General features: G+C 42.1%; 1 protein-coding gene across 2 annotated transcripts in view; it reads left to right on the forward strand.

The window, feature by feature from the left end:
• Positions 1 to 20,345, forward strand: part of LOC137375323 (chloride channel protein 2-like) — a 495,095-nt gene that overhangs the window by 383,858 nt on the left and 90,892 nt on the right. For both annotated transcript variants that reach the window (XM_068042304.1, XM_068042305.1), the window contains exon 15: positions 15,712 to 15,845. In XM_068042304.1, coding sequence (XP_067898405.1) covers positions 15,712 to 15,845 — 134 coding nt within the window. The remainder of the gene's footprint in view (positions 1 to 15,711; positions 15,846 to 20,345) is intronic.

The raw sequence follows: 20,345 nt of genomic DNA on the forward strand, positions 1-20,345 counted from the left end.
AGTTGTACCTTTCCTGTGCATCATTTTGAACTACAAGAAAGCCCCCAGCGATTTAACATCCGCAGCACTTAAAGCAGCCAGAAGTACTGCACAAAGAACGGCTAGGCGTTGCGCAAACGACTACTGGCAACACCTATGCAGTCATATTCAGCTGGCCTCAGACACCGGAAACATCAGAGGAATGTATGATGGCATGAAGAGAGCTCTTGGGCCAACCATCAAGAAGATCACCCCCCTCAAATCTAAATCGGGGGACATAATCACTGACCAACGCAAACAGATGGACCGCTGGGTTGAGCACTACCTAGAACTGTACTCCAGGGAGAATGCTGTCACTGAGACTGCCCTCAATGCAGTCCAGCCTCTACCAGTCATGGATGAGCTGGACATACAGCCAACCAAATCGGAACTCAGTGATGCCATTGATTCCCTAGCCAGCGGAAAAGCCCCTGGGAAGGACAGCATTACCCCTGAAATAATCAAGAGTGCCAAGCCTGCTATACTCTCAGCACTACATGAACTGCTATGCCTGTGCTGGGACGAGGGAGCAGTACCCCAGGACATGCGCGATGCCAACATCATCACCCTCTATAAAAACAAAGGTGACCGCGGTGACTGCAACAACTACCGTGGAATCTCCCTGCTCAGCATAGTGGGGAAAGTCTTTGCTCGAGTCGCTCTGAACAGGCTCCAGAAGCTGGCCGAGCGCGTCTACCCTGAGGCACAGTGTGGCTTTCGTGCAGAGAGATCGACTATTGACATGCTGTTCTCCCTTCGTCAGATACAGGAGAAATGCCGTGAACAACAGATGCCCCTCTACATTGCTTTCATTGATCTCACCAAAGCCTTTGACCTCGTCAGCAGACGTGGTCTCTTCAGACTACTAGAAAAGATCGGATGTCCACCAAAGCTACTAAGTATCATCACCTCATTCCATGACAATATGAAAGGCACAATTCAACATGGTGGCTCCTCATCAGAGCCCTTTCCTATCCTGAGTGGTGTGAAACAGGGCTGTGTTCTCGCACCCACACTTTTTGGGATTTTCTTCTCCCTGCTGCTTTCACATGCGTTCAAATCCTCTGAAGAAGGAATTTTCCTCCACACAAGATCAGGGGGCAGGTTGTTCAACCTTGCCCGTCTAAGAGCGAAGTCCAAAGTACGGAAAGTCCTCATCAGAGAACTCCTCTTTGCTGACGATGCTGCTTTAACATCTCACACTGAAGAATGCCTGCAGAGTCTCATCGACAGGTTTGCGTCTGCCTGCAATGAATTTGGCCTAACCATCAGCCTCAAGAAAACGAACATCATGGGGCAGGATGTCAGAAATGCTCCATCCATCAATATTGGCGACCACGCTCTGGAAGTGGTTCAAGAGTTCACCTACCTAGGCTCAACTATCACCAGTAACCTGTCTCTAGATGCAGAAATCAACAAGCGCATGGGTAAGGCTTCCACTGCTATGTCCAGACTGGCCAAGAGAGTGTGGGAAAATGGCGCACTGACACGGAACACAAAAGTCCGAGTGTATCAGGCCTGTGTCCTCAGTACCTTGCTCTACGGCAGCGAGGCCTGGACAACGTATGCCAGCCAAGAGCGACGTCTCAATTCATTCCATCTTCGCTGCCTTCGGAGAATACTTGGCATCAGGTGGCAGGACTATATCTCCAACACAGAAGTCCTTGAAGCGGCCAACACCCCCAGCTTATACACACTACTGAGTCAGCGGCGCTTGAGATGGCTTGGCCATGTGAGCCGCATGGAAGATGGCAGGATCCCCAAAGACACATTGTACAGCGAGCTCGCCACTGGTATCAGACCCACCGGCCGTCCATGTCTCCGTTATAAAGACGTCTGCAAACGCGACATGAAATCGTGTGACATTGATCACAAGTCGTGGGAGTCAGTTGCCAGCATTCGCCAGAGCTGGCGGGCAGCCATAAAGACAGGGCTAAATTGTGGCGAGTCGAAGAGACTTAGTAGTTGGCAGGAAAAAAGACAGAGGCGCAAGGGGAGAGCCTACTGTGCAACAGCCCCAACAAACAAATTTCTCTGCAGCACCTGTGGAAGAGCCTGTCACTCCAGAATTGGCCTTTATAGCCACTCCAGGCGCTGCTTCACAAACCACTGACCACCTCCAGGCGCGTATCCATTGTCTCTCGAGATAAGGAGGCCCAAAAGGAGTGGTAGAGCTTCTCACAGGTGTCAACAGCTACATCTCTAGAGTGTAGCCATTGTCTCCAAGGAGCCATCCATTGACACTTCTTGGAGGTGTGATGAGGTGGAAGTGGCAGACTTGACTGGCATCATGGCAGTTCCCCAGACATGCATGAATACCTTCCAGTAGTTAAATTCTAGCTGAACATTGATGGAGTGGAATCCCTTTCATTGATGAATACTGCTGGGTGATCTGAGGATGCCTTCGTTGCCACATATTGCAATCTATGACTCCCTGTACCTGTGGGAATCCAGCCAGAGCAACAAATCCAAGGGCCCTATCAATCTGATTGGCCTCATCAGTAGCTCAGTGCACATAAATGTCGACCCTGGCAAACATAGCATCGATCACCTTGGAGATGTACTTATACACAGCAGATTGTAAGATTCTGCAGATGTCACCAGCTGATCACTGGAAGTAGCTGGAGGTGAAGAAATTCAGGGCTGCAGTGACTTTGACTGCTACAGGCAGTGCATGTCCACTTGGTCCACTTGGAAAGAAGTCTTGTTCTAGGAGGCTGAAAATGACAGCAATAACCTTCCATGAAAGTCTGAGCCTCCTGAGGCACTTCTGCTCAGTCATGTCCAGAAAGCTAATCTTCTGCCTGTATACCCTATGGTTACAGTTATCGCCTCTTGCGAGCTGGGCTTCTGTGTTCATCCCTTCGCCCTGGGGAGCAGCAGGTGGTTGAGGAGAAGGCAGCTCTTGCTCCTGCTGCTGTTGGTGTTGGTGTTGCTGCTCCTCTTGCTTCTCATCAGAGGTTCAAGGTAGAGTTGCTTAAGTTGCTCCCATGCTGCTGTGAAGTGCAGATCAAAGACAAAAAAAAGGCCAAGGAAGCAGAAATGTCCTGGAAAGTACCTCCAAAGCAGTGAAAGCACACTCTGAGAACTCTTCCTGATTTCTTGCTTTCCTTTGGGATTTTTCTTTATAAATCATAGAATCATAGAATGGTTACAGGACAGAAGGAGGCCTTGTCTGTGCCAATTAAATGTGATTTATTTGGTACTTTTTCCTCTACATTTAGTTATGAGGAGAGACTTGCAGAACTTGTTTTCAGTGCAGAGAAAAGGATATGAGGATCAAGATATTGGTCTTTAAAATGCTGAGAGATGTTTGTGGGGGGGCGGTAGGTATCATTATGTCTGTATTTTGGGCAAAATATTATGGTTGGGGAGATCAATTCTGGGTCATGATTGGTTTTCCCTGGAAGTACACCAGCTGCCAAATTCAAAAGCGGCAACCTCCAAATGCCTCCTGAAACAAGTATTGCGCGTCTTAAATATATAAATCAGGACCCTAACACTGGTTTTAGGATGCTGATGGAAAAGTGGACAGAGCATGTACGGTGAATGGAATGCCAGTACGTCTGGGTCTTCAATGCCCAAGCCAGCAGTTCTTAAAGGGAGCATTAGAGACTGCCAACATAAAGGTAATTTTTTTTTAAATCAGTTTCATTTCTGTAGAGCCATGAGGAGCAAGTGCTCCTCCTGCTTCCACAAAAATACTGGGGGCCACTGATACCTGGGCTTGGCATTGCCTCCACCCCCCCCTCATCCCGGGACCTACCTGCAAGCTGGCTTGATATCGGAAACGGCTGAAATTTCTAAGTCCTTGACCAGTGAGCTGAATCAAAACACCAAGTTTGCACCTGACGCTCTCCAGTTTTATGCAGATGAGGCCTGAAGCCCAATTTCAATCAGACCTTTGACCAACACCTTCATGTGCGCCAGAAGCTGGCACTATTTGATTTTCTTTCTGTAATGTTCATATAGAACCGTGAAAAAAGAGCTTTCAAATTTGTAAACAAAATGAAAGATTTTCTTTTTGCCCGACAGAATGATGGATATTAGAAACAAATTTCCAGCAAAAAGCTGTTGCTGTGTCCATGAACTTCTTTAAATAGTTGCTGGATGAGTATCCAGTTGCGGTTGCGGTTGCAGGTTGGAAGATTAGATATGGATTGAGATGATTGAATATTTTATGGGAAATGATTGTGCACATGCTGCTGGGGCTAGGGGGTTTGCTTATGGTGGCTCCAACTCAGGTAAGGTACCATTCTAGCCTGAATCCTTGGATATGGCCCTTAACACCTGTAAGTGCTCCCAATATTCTTGTGGACCACCAAAGTTGCAAGCATCCAACAGCCAAAAATCCTATTGTGTACAATGGGCTTTCTAAGGAGGACAGTTATTTTCCATATGTATGAATTAGCATTTGAAGTAGAGGATAAATGTGTAGAATTGAGTGGGCTTTGGATTTACAATATGACTGAATAGTTAATATTTTTGTATGAGCTTCAAGATTATTTTGTATGCCAACACTTATGAAATTATTCTTGGAAAATATCTGTTTTTGTTCCAAATTCCCAGTTCCAATACTAATCAGCATGCTATTCACCATAGTTCAAATCAACATTCCCTCTAATATTTTTTGTTGTGTGCAGCCTATTCATTCAACTGTGCTGGCCCTTTAAATTTTTTTGCATGGTCAAACGCAAGCGATCGCTTAAAGGGGCCAACTTGTGCTCGGCCTGCTCGGCTACTTGCAGATTAGCTTAGAGTGAACATTGGCTAAAATGAACCAGAATCTAAAAGTTTAGATTAGAGATTAGATTAGAGATACAGCACTGAAACAGGCCCTTCGGCCCACCGAGTCTGTGCCGAACATCAACCACCCATTTATACTAATCCTACACTAATCCCATATTCCTACCAAACATCCCCACCTGTCCCTATATTTCCCTACCACCTACCTATACTAGTGACAATTTATAATGGCCAATTTACCTATCAACCTGCAAGTCTTTTGGCTTGTGGGAGGAAACCGGAGCACCCGGAGAAAACCCACGCAGACACAGGGAGAACTTGCAAACTCCACACAGGCAGTACCCGGAATCGAACCCGGGTCCCTGGAGCTGTGAGGCTGCGGTGCTAACCACTGCGCCACTGTGCCGTTATTGAAGTTATTGAAGCACTTAAGGAAATAAACTTGAAATTCTTTATATAGCACCTTATTAGATCTAAATTTTAAAGTGCTTCACGTGGTGAATTATTTATAGAGTGCAGCAACTCGTTATATATTCAAAGGCAGCAGCTATTCTTCACCAATAATATCACACAAACAGCAATGATGTTAATGACCAATTAATGTGCTTTAATGATGGTGTTGGACGATGGTGTAATTTTGGCAGGACACCAAATGAACTGCCAGCTTTTCTTTGAGTAGTGCCATGCGATCTCTAACACCAAAGAAACCGGCCGAGATGGCCTCTCTGCACTTCCAACAATGTAGCACTCCTTCACTATTACATTGGTGTGTTACCCGAGATTATTGACTCAAACATACAACTACATACAACCAGTAGATCTAAAGGCATGAGTGCTACCAACTAAACCAAGCCGATTTCACTCATTCATTACAGGCAGCACGTAGAAAAAGAAATCCATGAAAATCTCATTTGTAGTTTGTTTGTGTCCTCCACTGATATTTTTCTCAATAGAATTTAATAGAAAAAGTGTGACAAATGTCCCAATTTTGTGATGTATCTGTTTGTGAACGGAAATTGAAAAAAATGCATTCACTCTTTCAGCTTATAATTCACTTGCATTTATATTAAATTTTGATACAGATGTCTGCATATACAGCAGGGGTTTACTTAGAAAACGGTTACGTAAAATATTATTTTGTAATGTACAAGATGGTGTTAATACTTTAGTGTAAACCTTACAAAGCTAGGAATCTAATAAAGCTCTGGGCTATTGAATCAGAAATGCGCATAATTTGTTGAGCTGTGTTCTTCTGTGAAATGTCCAGTTGTATTTCTGTCAAATGTAATCTAAATGTCAAATGTTGGAGGAATGCCTGGGCAATTTGTTACGCCCTTGAAATAATGTGAGTAACAGTTATCTGTTTTGAGTAAGAAATAAGTTTCATCCTATAGCATTCAGTCTGCATCTCATTGTTTAAGCTTCATAAAAATTGTTTATTCAAGTATTTGCTACTTGTAACAGCAATATAATTGATGTGGACAATATAAACCAAATCTGTATTCATAGTGTATTCTCATAAAAATGTTAAATATATATACTTGTTACACTCAGCCAACCAGATTAAGAATTAAAAATGAAAGACTTGCATTTCTATTATGCCTTTCATGACCTCAGGATGTCCCAAGTGCTTTGCAGCCAATGAAATACTTTTGAAGTGTTGTTGCTGTTGTAATGTAGGAAAAACAGCAGCCAATTTGCGCACAGCGAGGTCCCACAAACAGCATTGTGATAATGAGCAGATAATCTCTTTTTTAGTGATGGATGACTATTGAGGGACAAATATTAGCCCGGTTCCAAAAAGAAAATATTTATTTTTCCAAAGCTCTCATTTCCCAATTGATGAACATGAAAATCATCCTCATAATGAAACATTACCAAACATTGCCACTGCCCACAAAGTATTATTGCAGAAATGAGCATGTTAATATCATTTGACTTACAAGAATTTCACAACTCACTTGTGATTCAATACATCATTAAACTCAATAGTTTTGAAGAAATATTTGCAAAGATTGTCTCCACAGCTTAAATATTGAAATACCTCAAACAGAATATTGCTAAATTTTTCTATGGTCAGACTGATCAAGGAGACGGCTGACTGTTAAAGTAACACCCTGGGCAAACCTTCAGAAGCAGTAGATCTCTTTTCATTGTATTTTATTAGCTTGTTGGCTATTTAATGTTCATTACTAGGAATTTTCAGTATGTTGTTCACATGTTTAGACAACTGATCAGTATTTTGCTTTTTAATTCTAGTTTATGATTCATTTCAACGGACTTGTGTGTATTGTTCAACAGATTGTCTCCAGCAGATGTATTATTGTCTTCTATACAAAAGAGCTCATACTGTTGCTGAGCAACCATTAAGCATCAACCAGTTAAGCTATTTTAGCAGGTGGAAGGAATTTAGTTCAGTTAGTTGTTCAGAATACGGCTCAAATCCCATTACCGTGGATTTATGCAGGAAGTTCAGGAGGCAGGCCTTTTCTGGAAAGGTTTTGATGCAAAAATGACACATTGTTAGGTATGTTCTAAGATGCTCTTTTGGATCTTGGCAACTCATATATTTCGGAAGCATGCTAGTGTTCTGAGAAACAGCCAGAGTTTGGAAATGGGATTTGAGAAAGAACAACATAAGGAAGTTATGGTAAACCATTATAAATTGTTGGTTACACCTCAGCTAGGCACCACTTTAGAAAAAGTGTCAAGGCCTTGGAGAGGGTGCAGAGGAGATTTACCAGAAAGGCACAAGGGACTAGGGAATTCAGTTATGCAGAGAGACTAGAAAAGCTGGGGTAGTTCTCCCGACAGGGGTTTTGATAGAGTAGATAGTGAGAAATTGTTTCAACTGTCACAAGGGTTGGTAACCAGAGAACACAGAACTATGATAACTGGCAACAAAAAGTGGGGGGGGGGGGGGGGGGGGGGGGGTGGTTCCTGAGGAGAACTTTCTTTTTTAATCAGCGAGTTGTCCTGATCTGGAATGCATTGCATGAAAGGATGGTGGACATAGATTCAGTAGTAACTTTTAAAGGAGAATTTGGCATATACTTGAAAAGGAAAAACTTACAGGGCTATGAGGAAAGAGCAAGGGAGTGGGGCTGACTGGTAACTCTTTCGGAGAGCTGGCACAGGCACGTTGAGGAAATAGCCTCCTTCTGTGCTGTATTATTCTGTCATTCTATAAACAGTAAATGTGAATTTAGGAGAACCAATAAGCCAGTGGTATTGAAGCTATTTCGTGCATGAAGTGCTATTGGATTGAATTCCTAATTAACTATTGGGAAGGCTGAAGCCATTGTTTTCTGTCCCCGCTCCAAACTCCATTCCCTAGCTACTGACTACATCCCTTTCCCTGGCAACAGTCTGAGATTAAACCAGTTTGCTTGCAACCTTGGTGTCACATTTGACAACGAGATGAGCTTCCAACCTCATATTCACAGCATCACTAAGACTGCCGATTTCCACCTCCGACTTCGCCCTGTCTCATCTTATTTTGATGCTGAAGCCATCATTCACGCCTTTGTTACTTCTGGACTTGACTAATCCACCGCACCCCTGGCTGGCCTCCCACACTCTACCCTCCATAAACTTGAGGTCACCCAAAACTTTGCTGCCTGTGTCTTAAATTGCACCAAGTCCCATTTACCTATCACCCCTGTGTTCACTGACCTACATTGGCTTCCAGTCAAGCAATGTCTTGATTTTAAAATTCTCATCCTTGTTTTCACATCCATCCATGTCCTCACCCCTCCCTAACTCTGTAATCTCCTCCAGCCCCACAACTCTCCGATATTCTTCACACCACTAATTCTTGCCTCTTGAGCATCCCTAATTTTAATCGCTCCACCATTGGTGGCTGTGCCTTCTGTTGCCTAGGCACTGAGCTCTGGAATTCCCTGCCTAAATCTCTGCCCTTTTCTACCTCGTTTTCCACTTCTTAAAACCTACCTCTTTGACCAAGCTCTTGGTGACCTGACCTAATATTTCCTAATGTGGCTTGGTGTCTTATTGTGTTTTATAATGCTTCTGTGAAGTGCCTTGGGACATCTTATTATGTTATTGCGCTATGTAACTATATGTTGTCGTTGTATTGTTGATGCTCCTTCTCTTCTCCAAGCCTCTCCCATCCCAATGAAGCCCCTCGAGCCTGCTCTGCAATTTAATAAGCTCATGGCTGCACCTCCTCATAAACTCCACTTTTCCACCCTATCCCCATAACCCTTGATTCCCTTAGTGCCCAAAAGTCTTAACAATTTCAGTCTTAAACATGCTCATCGACTGAGTATCCACAGCCCTCTGGGGTAGAAAATTCCAAAGATTCACAACCCTCTGAGTGAAGAAATTTCTTTGTATCTCAGTCCTAAATGGCCAACCCTTTATTCTGAGATTATGACCCCTAGTTCTAGACTCTCTAGCCAAGGGGAACAGGCTCTCAGCATCTACCCTGTCAAGCCCTCTAAGAATGTTATACATTTCAATGAGATTGTCTCATTCCTCTAAATTCCAGTTAATACCCCTCATAGGACAGCCCTCTAATCCCAGGATTCAATCTAATGAACCTTCATTGCACCCCCTCTAAGAAAGTATTTCCTTCCTTGGTTAAGGAGATGAAAACTGTACACAGTACCTCAAGTATGGTCTAAGCAAGGCTTTATATAATTGCAGCAAAACCTCATTACTCTTATACTCCAAAGACCTTACATTAAATGCAAGCATAACATTTACCTTCCGAACTGCTCGCTGTAACTGCACATTAACTTTCTGTGATTCATGTACAAGGACCTCCAAATCCCTCTGAATGCCAACATTTACTAGTCTCTCATTGTTTAAAAAATATTCTGCTTTTTCATTCTTCCTACCAAAGTGGATAATTTCACCCTTCACTCTATTATACCCCATCTGCCACCTTCTTGTCCAATCACTTAACCGGTCTAAATCCCTGTGCAGCCTCTGCATCCTTCTCACAGCTTACTTTCTCATCTCCTTTGTATCATCAGCAAACCTAGATGTGTTACACTCAGTTCCCTCATCTAGATAACTGATATAGATTGAAAATAGCTGAGGGCCAATTACTGATAATTGTGCTACTCCACTGGTTACACCCCCAACCCAAAAATGGCCTGTTCGTTCCTAATCTCTCTTTTTTGTCCATAAGAACATAAGAAGTAAGAGCAGGTGTAGGCCATTCAGCCCCTCGAGCCTGATCCACCATTCAGTAAAGCATGGCTGATTTGATTGTGACCCTAACTCCACTTTCCTGTGCCCCCCTCCTGCCCACCCCCCATAAACTTTGACTTCCTTGTAGATCAAAAATCAGTCTAGCTCAGCCTTGAATATATTCAATGACCCAGCCTCCATTGCTGTCTGGGGAAGAGAATTCCGAAGATTAACCACCCTCTGAGAGAAGGAATTCCTCCTCATCTCCCTCATCTCCTTCTTTGATGGGAGACCCCTTATTTTTAAGCTGTGGCCCTGTCAACCCCCCTCAGAATCTTGTATGTTTCAATTAGATCATCTCTCATTCTTCTAAACTCCAATCAGTATAGGCCCAACCTGCTCAACCTTTCCTCATAAGACAACCCTTTCAGCCCAGCAATCAGTCCAGTGAACATTCTCTGAACTGTTTCCAATGCAAGTATATCCCTCCTTAAGTAAGGAGACCAATACTCATGGTGCGGTCTCACCAATGCCCTGTACAGTTGTAGCAAGACTTCCCTACTTTTATACTCCATCCCCCTTGCAATAAAGGCCAATGCCTTCCTAACTACTTACTGTACGTACCTAAATGCTAACTTTTTGTGATACATGTATGAGGACACCCCAAATCCCTCTACTGTAGCATTCTGTAGTCTCTCTCCATTTAAATAATCTGCTTTTCTAGTCTTCCCACCAAAGTGGACAATCTCCCATTATCCCACATTATACTCTATCTGCCCACTCACTTAACCTATCTAAATCCCTTTATAGACTTTTTGTGCCCTCCTCACAACTTGTTTTCCTACCTATCTTTATATCTCAGTAAATTTGGCTACAATGTACTCGATCCCTTCATCCAAGTCATTAATATAGATCATATATAGTTGAAGACCCAGCACTGACCCCATGGCACTCCACTAGTTATGGCTTGTCGACCTGAAAATGCCCCATTTATCCTGACTGTCTGTTTCCTGTTAGTCAGCTAATCCTCTATCCATGCTTATACATTACCCTCAACACCATGAGCTCTTATCTTGTGTAGTAACCTTTCACGTGACACCTTATTGAATGCCTTTTGGAAATCCAGATATACTACGTCCACTGATTCTCCCTAACTACCCTCCTAGTTACAACCTCAAAAAACTCTAACAGATTTGTCAACCATGATTTCTCTTTCGTATAACCATTTTGACTCTGTCTATTACACTCAGTTTATTAACCCCAGATGTGATTCATTACAACTCTCTATGGCACTGCATACTGATCATTATGAAGCTGTATTTGAAACCTTCTTATTTTCCCCTCAATTACTGATGTTTTATAATTTTGTTAAGTTCCCCATTGGGGTGCCTCTAGTCGATGTCTATTTCATTTGTAGAATGTGGTAAAGGTGTGAAAAATCTGAAACCAAACATGAAAATAGAAATGGATGCAGAAAAATAGTATGAATCCAATGTCTTGAAGTTTGTTGTAGTGAAAACACATTCCTTCTAATGGTGACAGGCGAAAATGAGGTTGAAAAATGTCTCCAGATCTACTTCTAGTAAAGCATCATTAATCAAATTGATAGTGATTGAGCTAGAAGGTGTCTGGCTAGCTTACTTTACATTAACTCCTGAATGTTTCTATCTAAAGAAAGGGAAAGGGATTGTACTACTGTGATCCAGTGAGCATCTGTGGACCGATTTGGACTCAGAATGGACCTTTTTAAAAACAATTGCACACCAGGTTATTAGGTCCTGTTGTTTTGCCTAGTAATAATTCCATGCTCAAGTGCAAAAAACGTGCTATTATGCAATTCCAGCACTTAGTAACCATCATACAGCTATTTGGGTAGCCTTCTCATCTATTCTGGCTGAGGCAGATTTTACATCTTCTGGAATAGGAATACATGTACACTTTGACTTTGTTGTCTGAATAAATTGATAAGCTGGTTTTCCTGGACAATTACTATCATTCCTTTGAAGGGACGTTCAATCTTATTTTGCTTAAAAAGTTGCTAACAACACAATTCTTTGCTAAGTGTTTAACATGTTTGTAGTGCAGAAAAATGGAAAGACCAACTTCAACGAGTACATTATTCATCACCAGGAAATACTTCTTGTTTTCCTTTTTCATTGTGGGAAATCTTACATTGCTGTGTATTGTTTGTATTTTGTAGCTGCATTATATAATCTTAAACATTATCTGGTCTTTTTATATATGCCTATTAAGTCTAGCAGAGCTATAGAATACAAGCAGTCCTCAGCAGTGTAATGTTGTCCTCCATCCATATTGTATTTTACTGAAGTTTTCTGTATTTCACTTTCCCATTAGTGAGCTGTAGTTTCTTGAGATCCTTGACACAACTTACATCTTTGAGAACTGTCAGCTGAACGTTGTGCTGAAATAGTGGCTGTTGCAAGTTTTCGCTGTATGTCACAAACTGATGGAGCAGTAGATTAGCCCACATTGAACTGAGACCTGATCTCAGAACGTTCTATTTTCCCCATATGTGCTGGACCATTTCTGACTGACAGCTACCAAACTAATCAGAAACAATATGGGCAGGATTTTGCCTTTTGGGTTGGGACCCGGTGTCAAGGTGAAATGGGGGTCATGACCCCTCACTGTGTGGGAAATAGTCACCTGGCAGTGATTTTCCACGAATTAGCTAATTAATGGCCAGAGGGCAGGCTCGCCATCCAATTAAGGATGGTGGGTGGCTCTAAAAGCTGGAGGGTCAATAGGAAGCCCTCCATCTCGGAAGGAACTGCAGCCTGCAATTCAGGTAAGAGGGAGAGAGGGTGTCTCCATTTTGAGGCACCTTCTCTGCAACTTTTAAAAGTGTTAATTAAAAAATTGCCTCAGCTGAGCCACCATAACCCTTCTGCAGCTGTAGCTAGGCAGGAAAGCCTGCCTGGAGCACTTGTCCCCCCGTCTGCACCAGGATGCCACCTCCAGGCAGATGACCTAGTCCCTTGAGGGACCAGAAGGCCAACTGAAAAATTCTAGTCGACCTCTGACAATTGTCCATTTTGGTTGTAAAAACAGAAAGGCAGATTATTATGTGAATGGTGATAGATTGGGAAAGGGGGAGGTGTAACGAGACCTGGGTGTCCTTGTATGCCAGTCGCTGAAAGCAAGCATTCAGGTGCAGCAAGCAGTTAGGAAGGTGAATGGTATGTTGGCCTTCATTGCAAGAAGATTTGAGTACAGGAGCAAGGATGTCTTACTGCAGTTATACAGGGCCTTGGTGAGACCACATCTGGAGTATTGTATGCAGTTTTGGTCTCCTTATCTGAGGAAGGATGTTCTTGCCAAGGAGGGAGTGCAAAGAAGATTTACTAGGTTGACTCCTGGGATGGCAGGATTGACATATGAAGAGAGATTGGGTCGACTAGGCCTATATTCACTAGAGTTTAGAAGAATGAGAGGGGATCCCATAGAAACCTATAAAATTCTAACAGGAGTAGACAGGCTAGGTGCAGGGAGGATGTCCCCGAAGGCTGGGGAGTCCAGAACCAGGGGTCACAGTCTCAGGATACGGGATATGCCATTTAGAACCGAGATGAGGAGAGATTTCTTCACTCAGAAGGTGGTGAACCTGTGGAATTCTCTACCGCAGAAGGCAGTGGAGGCCAAGTCATTAAATATATTCAAGAAAGAGATAGATATATTTCTTAATGCCAAAGGGATCAAGGGATATGTGGATAAAGCGGGAACAGGATACTGAATTAGACAATCAGCCATGATCTTTTTTGAATGGTGGAGCAGGCCCGAAGGGCCGAATGGCCTACTCCTGCTCCTATTTTCTATGTTTCTACGTTTCTATGTAATTGGCCTTAATAGGCTATTAACCTACATCAATTGGCTGCCGGTTGACTGCGGGCAGGAAGTGCTTCTGACCTCCATCCCTCCTCCAGGAAAATGACCTGAGGGCAGAATGGTGCTGGCAAACCGGCACGCTGGCTGGTGGCGTGTATTTTCACGCACACCGCCCCCATCTGGGGGCAAAAATTCAGCTCCATGTTAGCTTTGGGGACAAGCAGCAACTGTATGTCAGTGGTGTTTTCTAATGACTAAAATCTGTGCTAATTGCAGATTTCTGAAGTACTTGGTGCCTACATTGTGATATTTAGTTGATTTAAAGATATCTGTGTCAGAAACACAAGCATACACATAAGTAGATTTTTTAATAGGTTATCAAATCTTAAAGCATCTATGAGTATCCATGACCAAAAGCTGCAAGAGTTGTTGATTATCTTCTGGATGTGTTACATCTGACAGAGTTAGAATTATATAATTCCACTTGAATGTGGTGAGTGACTAGTCATATTCCTGACTGTAGGGAAGTGCAGCGTCAATGACAAAATATGCAGATGTTATGTAGAAGTGAAGTGACCCGAATTCTGGGGAAAGAATAATGGGCTGTCAAAATTTTCAAAGGTAGATATTCAAAGTGACAAACCTCAACTGCAAATGCTTAACACACCCATATCGCATTCCTTGGTATGATACTAACAAGCAAGTATTATCCCATTTAAAGTATGCCCAAAAATTATGTTGTGTGATATAAGTATACATGCATTATAGAAATATGTGGGATAAGAATTAGTCTGAGCAGACACCCATACGTAAATGGCCTGAGGATTTATACGAATTGGTCCTCGGGCCTCGTCTGAATAATTGGGGCGAGCTGCTGGCACTGGTTGCACATCCACAGGCAGCTTGCCCAATGATGACGATCAAATTTGGGCCATCTACCTAACTAGCAGCTGCACTCGACTTAGACCCAGGAAGGGAGATGTGGGAACTGGTTACAGGAGGTGGGGTGATTATAACACCAGTGGAATCACAGCCTTCAAAAGAGAACTGGATAATTATCTGAAGAGAAAATATTTGCAGGACTGCAGGGAAAGGCAGGGGAGTGGAACTAGGTGAGTTGCAGAGAGCCAGCACAGACACAATGGGCTGAATGCCTCCTTCTGTGCTAGCACCATTCTATGAGTCGGGAAGGCACTCAAACTTACTTATTGTTGGCTGCTGCTAAAGAATCCTGAATGGGTCAGGCCCGACACCTGTCCTGCACACTGGGAACTCATTTTGAAAAGGGTCCTTCAACAGGGGCCTAATGCCGTTTTAGGTGTCTACCAGAACACCTGAAAGATGGGTCCCACAAATTCAGCAATAGGGCCAATGCCTGTGCACATTGCATACATGCCGTCCCAGCGCTAAATTGGTATGGGTTGAGTCTGTTTTGACCCAGAAAAACTGTGGTAACAGGTACTAATTTCCACCCAATAGGAACATAAGAACAGGAGTAGGCCTGTCAGCCTTCAACCTAGTTCTGCTGTTCAGTTAGATAACGGCTGCTCATTATCTCAACTCCATTTACTTGCCTTTACTCTATAGCCCTTGATACCCCTACCTGACAAAAGTCTATCGGCCTCAGTCTTGAAAATTTCAATTGACCCCACATGCATACCTTTTGGTTAGAGAGAATTCCAGGTTTATGTGAAATAATACTTCCTGATTTCACTCCTAAGTGACCTAGCTCTAATTTAAGATGATGCCTTGCTAAAATAATTGAGAGAAAATTCAGACAAACGCATTAAATTAACATGCAGTAGGATACCATAGGGGTAATTTCAGGGTGTTGGTTTTGCTGTCACCAACTATAAACATGCTAAGTTCTATTGAGCTAAAACAGAGAATATTGATTTGTAAAGATCAATGCACATTGAAATACTGTTTATTTTTCAGGAAATATAACATCCGTGTGGAAGATATAATGGTAAGAGACATCCGTTTTGTCATTGTAAACTGCAAGTATAGGGACCTGCAAGATCTCCTTCACTGCACAAAACTTAAACACCTTCCTCTTGTTGAGTCAGCAGGTAAGAAGAACAACGTTCAATTATTTGTGTTATAGGGTTAAGAATCAGGCACCTCCCTATGCTAAAAGGGACGAACTTCATCGGAAGAATGTAAAGTCAGGTCAATTTATCTTCTTAGGTGTCAGATTTGCTTTGCTTCAACATTCTTTCATCAGTGGGTTCATCATCCATGCTTGTCAATCTGGAAATCACTTTTGTCCAGAATAGATAATTAGAAGACAAAAAAACAGATTTTTATAGAATGAGATATTTTTAATGGTAAATGGAGTTACTTAAGAAATGTGTTCTTTCTGTAAAATCAATTTCTAAAATATTTTGTATAGTATAGTGCCACAAACCTATGTATGTGTCTACATGCATATTTACCTTAAAATACTATTCGGGCGGCTCAGTGGTTAGCAGCGCAGCCTCACAGCTCCAGCAACCTGTGTTCAGTTTTGGGTACTGCCCTGTGCGGCGTTTGCAAGTTCTCCCTGTGACCGCGTGGCTTTCCGCCGGGTGCTCCGGTTTCTTCCCACAGCCAAAGACTTGCAGGTTGATAGGTAAATTGGCCATTGTAAATTGCCCCTAGTGTAGGTAGGTGGTAGGAGGATTGAAGGAAAGTGGGGATGTGGTAGGGAATATGGGATTAATGTAGGATTAGTATAAATGGGTGGTTGATGGTCGGCACAGACTCAGTGGGCCGAAGGGCCTGTTTCAGTGCTGTATGACTCTATGACTATTGGAGTAATATTAACTTTCGGTGACAGTATAAAATGGCTGTTATATGATCAGATGCTTGTGATACTGCCTCATATATAATGTGTATAATGGACAGCAGATCCAACATTAGCACATTCTACACTATCACCAAAAGCTAATTGTAAAATTGAAAAACTACTATTTGCTGGCTTTCTCAATTGTGTTGAGTTGTGTCAACAATGGAGCTCCTTTAGCATCGTTGCATCAGCAAGAGTAATTGGGACACAAATATTGAAATTAACATTTATGTATTTTACAATATTTTTTGAGTTCAATTTATTTTTATTTAGTTCAATTTAGCTGCTCAATAATAGGAGCTGTTTAGAGTTGTTTACTTGGTGCCTTAACTGTGGACCAGATTGAAAAAGCAATAGGTAATTAATTGGCAACAAGAGAGGTGTAATTAGCTGTTCCCAGGCTTTCTTCTCCTGTGGCAGTTGGGCTATTGTGGTAATTAAGACAGAATAAATTTGAACTGAGTCGCAAGAGCTCAATCTCGAGATGCAAGAAACCAGTGGGGGACAAAGTTTAGCCTCTGTAGGTTTTCAGCCTTGAGCTGCCATTAGACAGTGTTTTTTTTCTATAATTAATGGTTGTGCGAAGTGAGTAAGAGGAGTGTGAATCCTGTGAGTTTGGTGCTTGTGGGGGTTCAAATGACATTTTAGATACAGACGGCAGCACAGGAAACCCTTCTGATGTCTATGGAGTATTATATGGATGTTAATGGATTCTCATTGTATTCAGGGACATCAAATTTGCACTTTAAATTGATACTCTGAAGCAGAGTTGCATCTGGGAGGGTGAGGGGCTTCTAGATTATACTTTGTGGAATGTGGTCACCCAAGAGGACACGAGAGATAGAATAGAAAGATAAGTGGGTGAACATCCAAAGGGCAGTTAAGGGAGGTGGAATGCTTGAGTTTGTGGGTTTTGACAAATATGAGGTGGACAGTGAGTACAACTCAGAAGGGTAGTGATGAGCATCATTTTAACACTGTGGATCAAGGAAATTAGGCTTTCCTTGTATAGTTTAGTCGAGGACAGCAAGCACAGATTTGTTAAAGGCAAGTTGTAATTGACAAATTTAATTCCAATTTTTGAAGCAATGACTGGTTAGATAAAGCAAATACAGTGGCAACATTATGTGTGGATTTTCTGAGAATATTCAATAATATGTCTCAAGAGGCTTGATAGAAAAAAAACAGGCATTTAGTATAAGAAGAAATCTAGTACCATGGATAGAAAGTTGGTTGACAGACAACAATTAAGGTTTGTGTTTGGATTGGACAAGGGTTGGAAGTGGTACAGTGGAAGGGGCCAGTGATGTGTTCACTTTGTTCTTTACACGTAAATGATTTGAACTTGGGTATAAGGCACAGGTTCTCAAAACTTGCTAACAGCACAAAAGTAAGGGATTTAGCAAATGACAAGGAACACTTCAGGCCCAACATAGCCAATGTGTAGATTGAGTAGACAGGTAGAATATGCAATTTAATGCACATAAGTGCATTAGTAATATATAGTAACAAAGTAATATATTTTGGGAGGAAAAAGCAAATAAGTATATGCACTTAATAGAAAGACCTGAAGGCTGCAGATGAAGAGAAAGCCAGCAAGGGATTCAACTAGATAATTTTCTGAAAATATAAGAACAGGTAGCTAAAGCCATTAAAAAAAAGTTTATTAACCTTTTAGATTTTCTAACTAGGGGCATAGAGATCAAGAGTAAAGCCAAAATTATAAATTGATGCATAAAATTGGTTATGCCACAGAATAGTGATATCAGTTTTTGGCACCCCAGAACAGAAAACACGTTAATGCCATAGGAAATGTCTGACATTGATTTACCATGACGATGTCAAGAATGGGAAACTGTAATTATGAGAGACTTGAGATACTAAAGTCCTAATTTTAAGTGGGAGTGGGAACTGGCTGGTCAATCAGAGAGTGGGGATCATGAGAATGAGGAAAGCGCCAAATCCCCCTCACCTTGGCAACATGAGGCCCAGGCTGTTTTAATGTCCAGGCCTCATCTGCATGCCACCAGTCAGCTGCCCACCCAAAACGGGCAGGAAGCAACTATCATCTGGTGGACAGGGCCGAAATTTTGGGCAGCTGAATGCTGCTATCTTGTAACAAAGGAGCAGTCGTTGGCGACCAGGTAAGTCACTGGGTGGGTGTTCTCTGCGGTGCCTGAAAGAACACTCCTACTTCTCCTGACTCTACAAAGGAAATAAAAAAAACGTACCTGCTTCGCCCTGTTCTGGTCCCAGATCATCTTCCCACTGCCTGATAAGCCACAATGACCTCATTTAAAGAACAATCTCATGAACATTAAGTGGGCATCCTTGTCGCCTGTTAGCAGAACAAGTTAAAACTGAAGCAAGCAGGATCCATGCAAGACATTGGCAGGAAGTCATCCAGCCAATTTTAATTTCCTGCCTGTCTGCCCAGTTTCCTGGTGGGTAGAATTATAACAGCATCTTAGGGCTAGTTCCACTGGAGCAGAGAATGCTAAGGGAAGATGTAGTAATAGAGCCTTTTTAAATGACGGTAGTTTTTGATAGTGGATAGGAAAATACTTTTCCTCGGGTTGGTGAGTCAGTGATGAGAGGTTATCAATTTAAAATAATGTGCAGGCCAAAAATATAGGTGCTGGATTGGAAAGAGATAATTCAGTGAGGTAAAAGGGGCTTTGCTCCCAATTGCTACATTTATCTGATAGCTTCACTTCTTATGTTGTTTTTAAGATTCTTTGCTTCACGGATTAAATTGTTGAATTTGGAAAAGTTCTTGATAATTTGATTGCATTTTAAACAGGAAACAATGATTACTGCAGAAGGAAATGCAGTTTCTATATTAGGCACAATGTTTCTGGTACATATGTAAAAGAGTACAATGATTTTGGAAACTGTAGTTATTTTCTGTACTTGGGCTTGTTGAACAAATGTGGAAGTACAATATTTGCTCTATCTTGTTTTCTTCCTCCTGTTGTAAATGTTTATTCTATTCTTAATGGCCTAGATTTTCCAATTGGCATTAATTTAACCTCAGCATTAACTCATTTGAATTAAATGGGTTCGCACTGGAGATAAAATAGCATTGATCGGAAACTCTGTTCTTTCTGCTCTTGCCTCTGATTTTTTCCTGTAAGTACTTCACTCAGTTTTTTTTTCCTCCATGCTGCCTCGGGCTTTCAATCTTTTCTCCTCTTTTTATTCTCTCTTTGCCTTTTCCCTGTTGTATTTTAGTTTTTCTTGTTTTCCACCATTGTCCCTATTTGTATTCTATCTAATCTGCCCCTTTTCCTGGGTCAGGCCTGGCATCTCTGCTTCACTTTCCAATTTTCTAATACATGGATTGAATACGCCATTCTGTAGTCTTTAGTAGTTGGTATCAATTTGTGTTGTTCATATTGTAACCTTTGCTAAGAATGGTGCAAAGACTGATCAACAATGAGAATTTCCAAAACAGCTTCAATTCACTTTGCAAAAGCAAAATAGTGCAGATGCTAGAAATGTGAAGTAAAAACAGAAGATACTGGAAATACTCGGTAGGTCAGGCATTATTTGTTAAGAGAGAAACAGTTTTTTTTTTATTCGTTCCTAGGATGTGGGTGTTGCTGGCTAGGCCAGCATTTATTGCCCATCCCTAATGGACCTTGAGAAGGTGGTGGTCAACTGCCTTCTTGAACCGCTGCGGTCCACGTGGGGTAGGTACATCCACAGTACTGTTATGAAGGGAATTCCAGGCTTTTGA

The sequence above is a fragment of the Heterodontus francisci genome, chromosome 11 (assembly GCF_036365525.1).
Source record: "Heterodontus francisci isolate sHetFra1 chromosome 11, sHetFra1.hap1, whole genome shotgun sequence".
Classification (NCBI taxonomy): Eukaryota; Metazoa; Chordata; class Chondrichthyes; order Heterodontiformes; family Heterodontidae; genus Heterodontus; species Heterodontus francisci.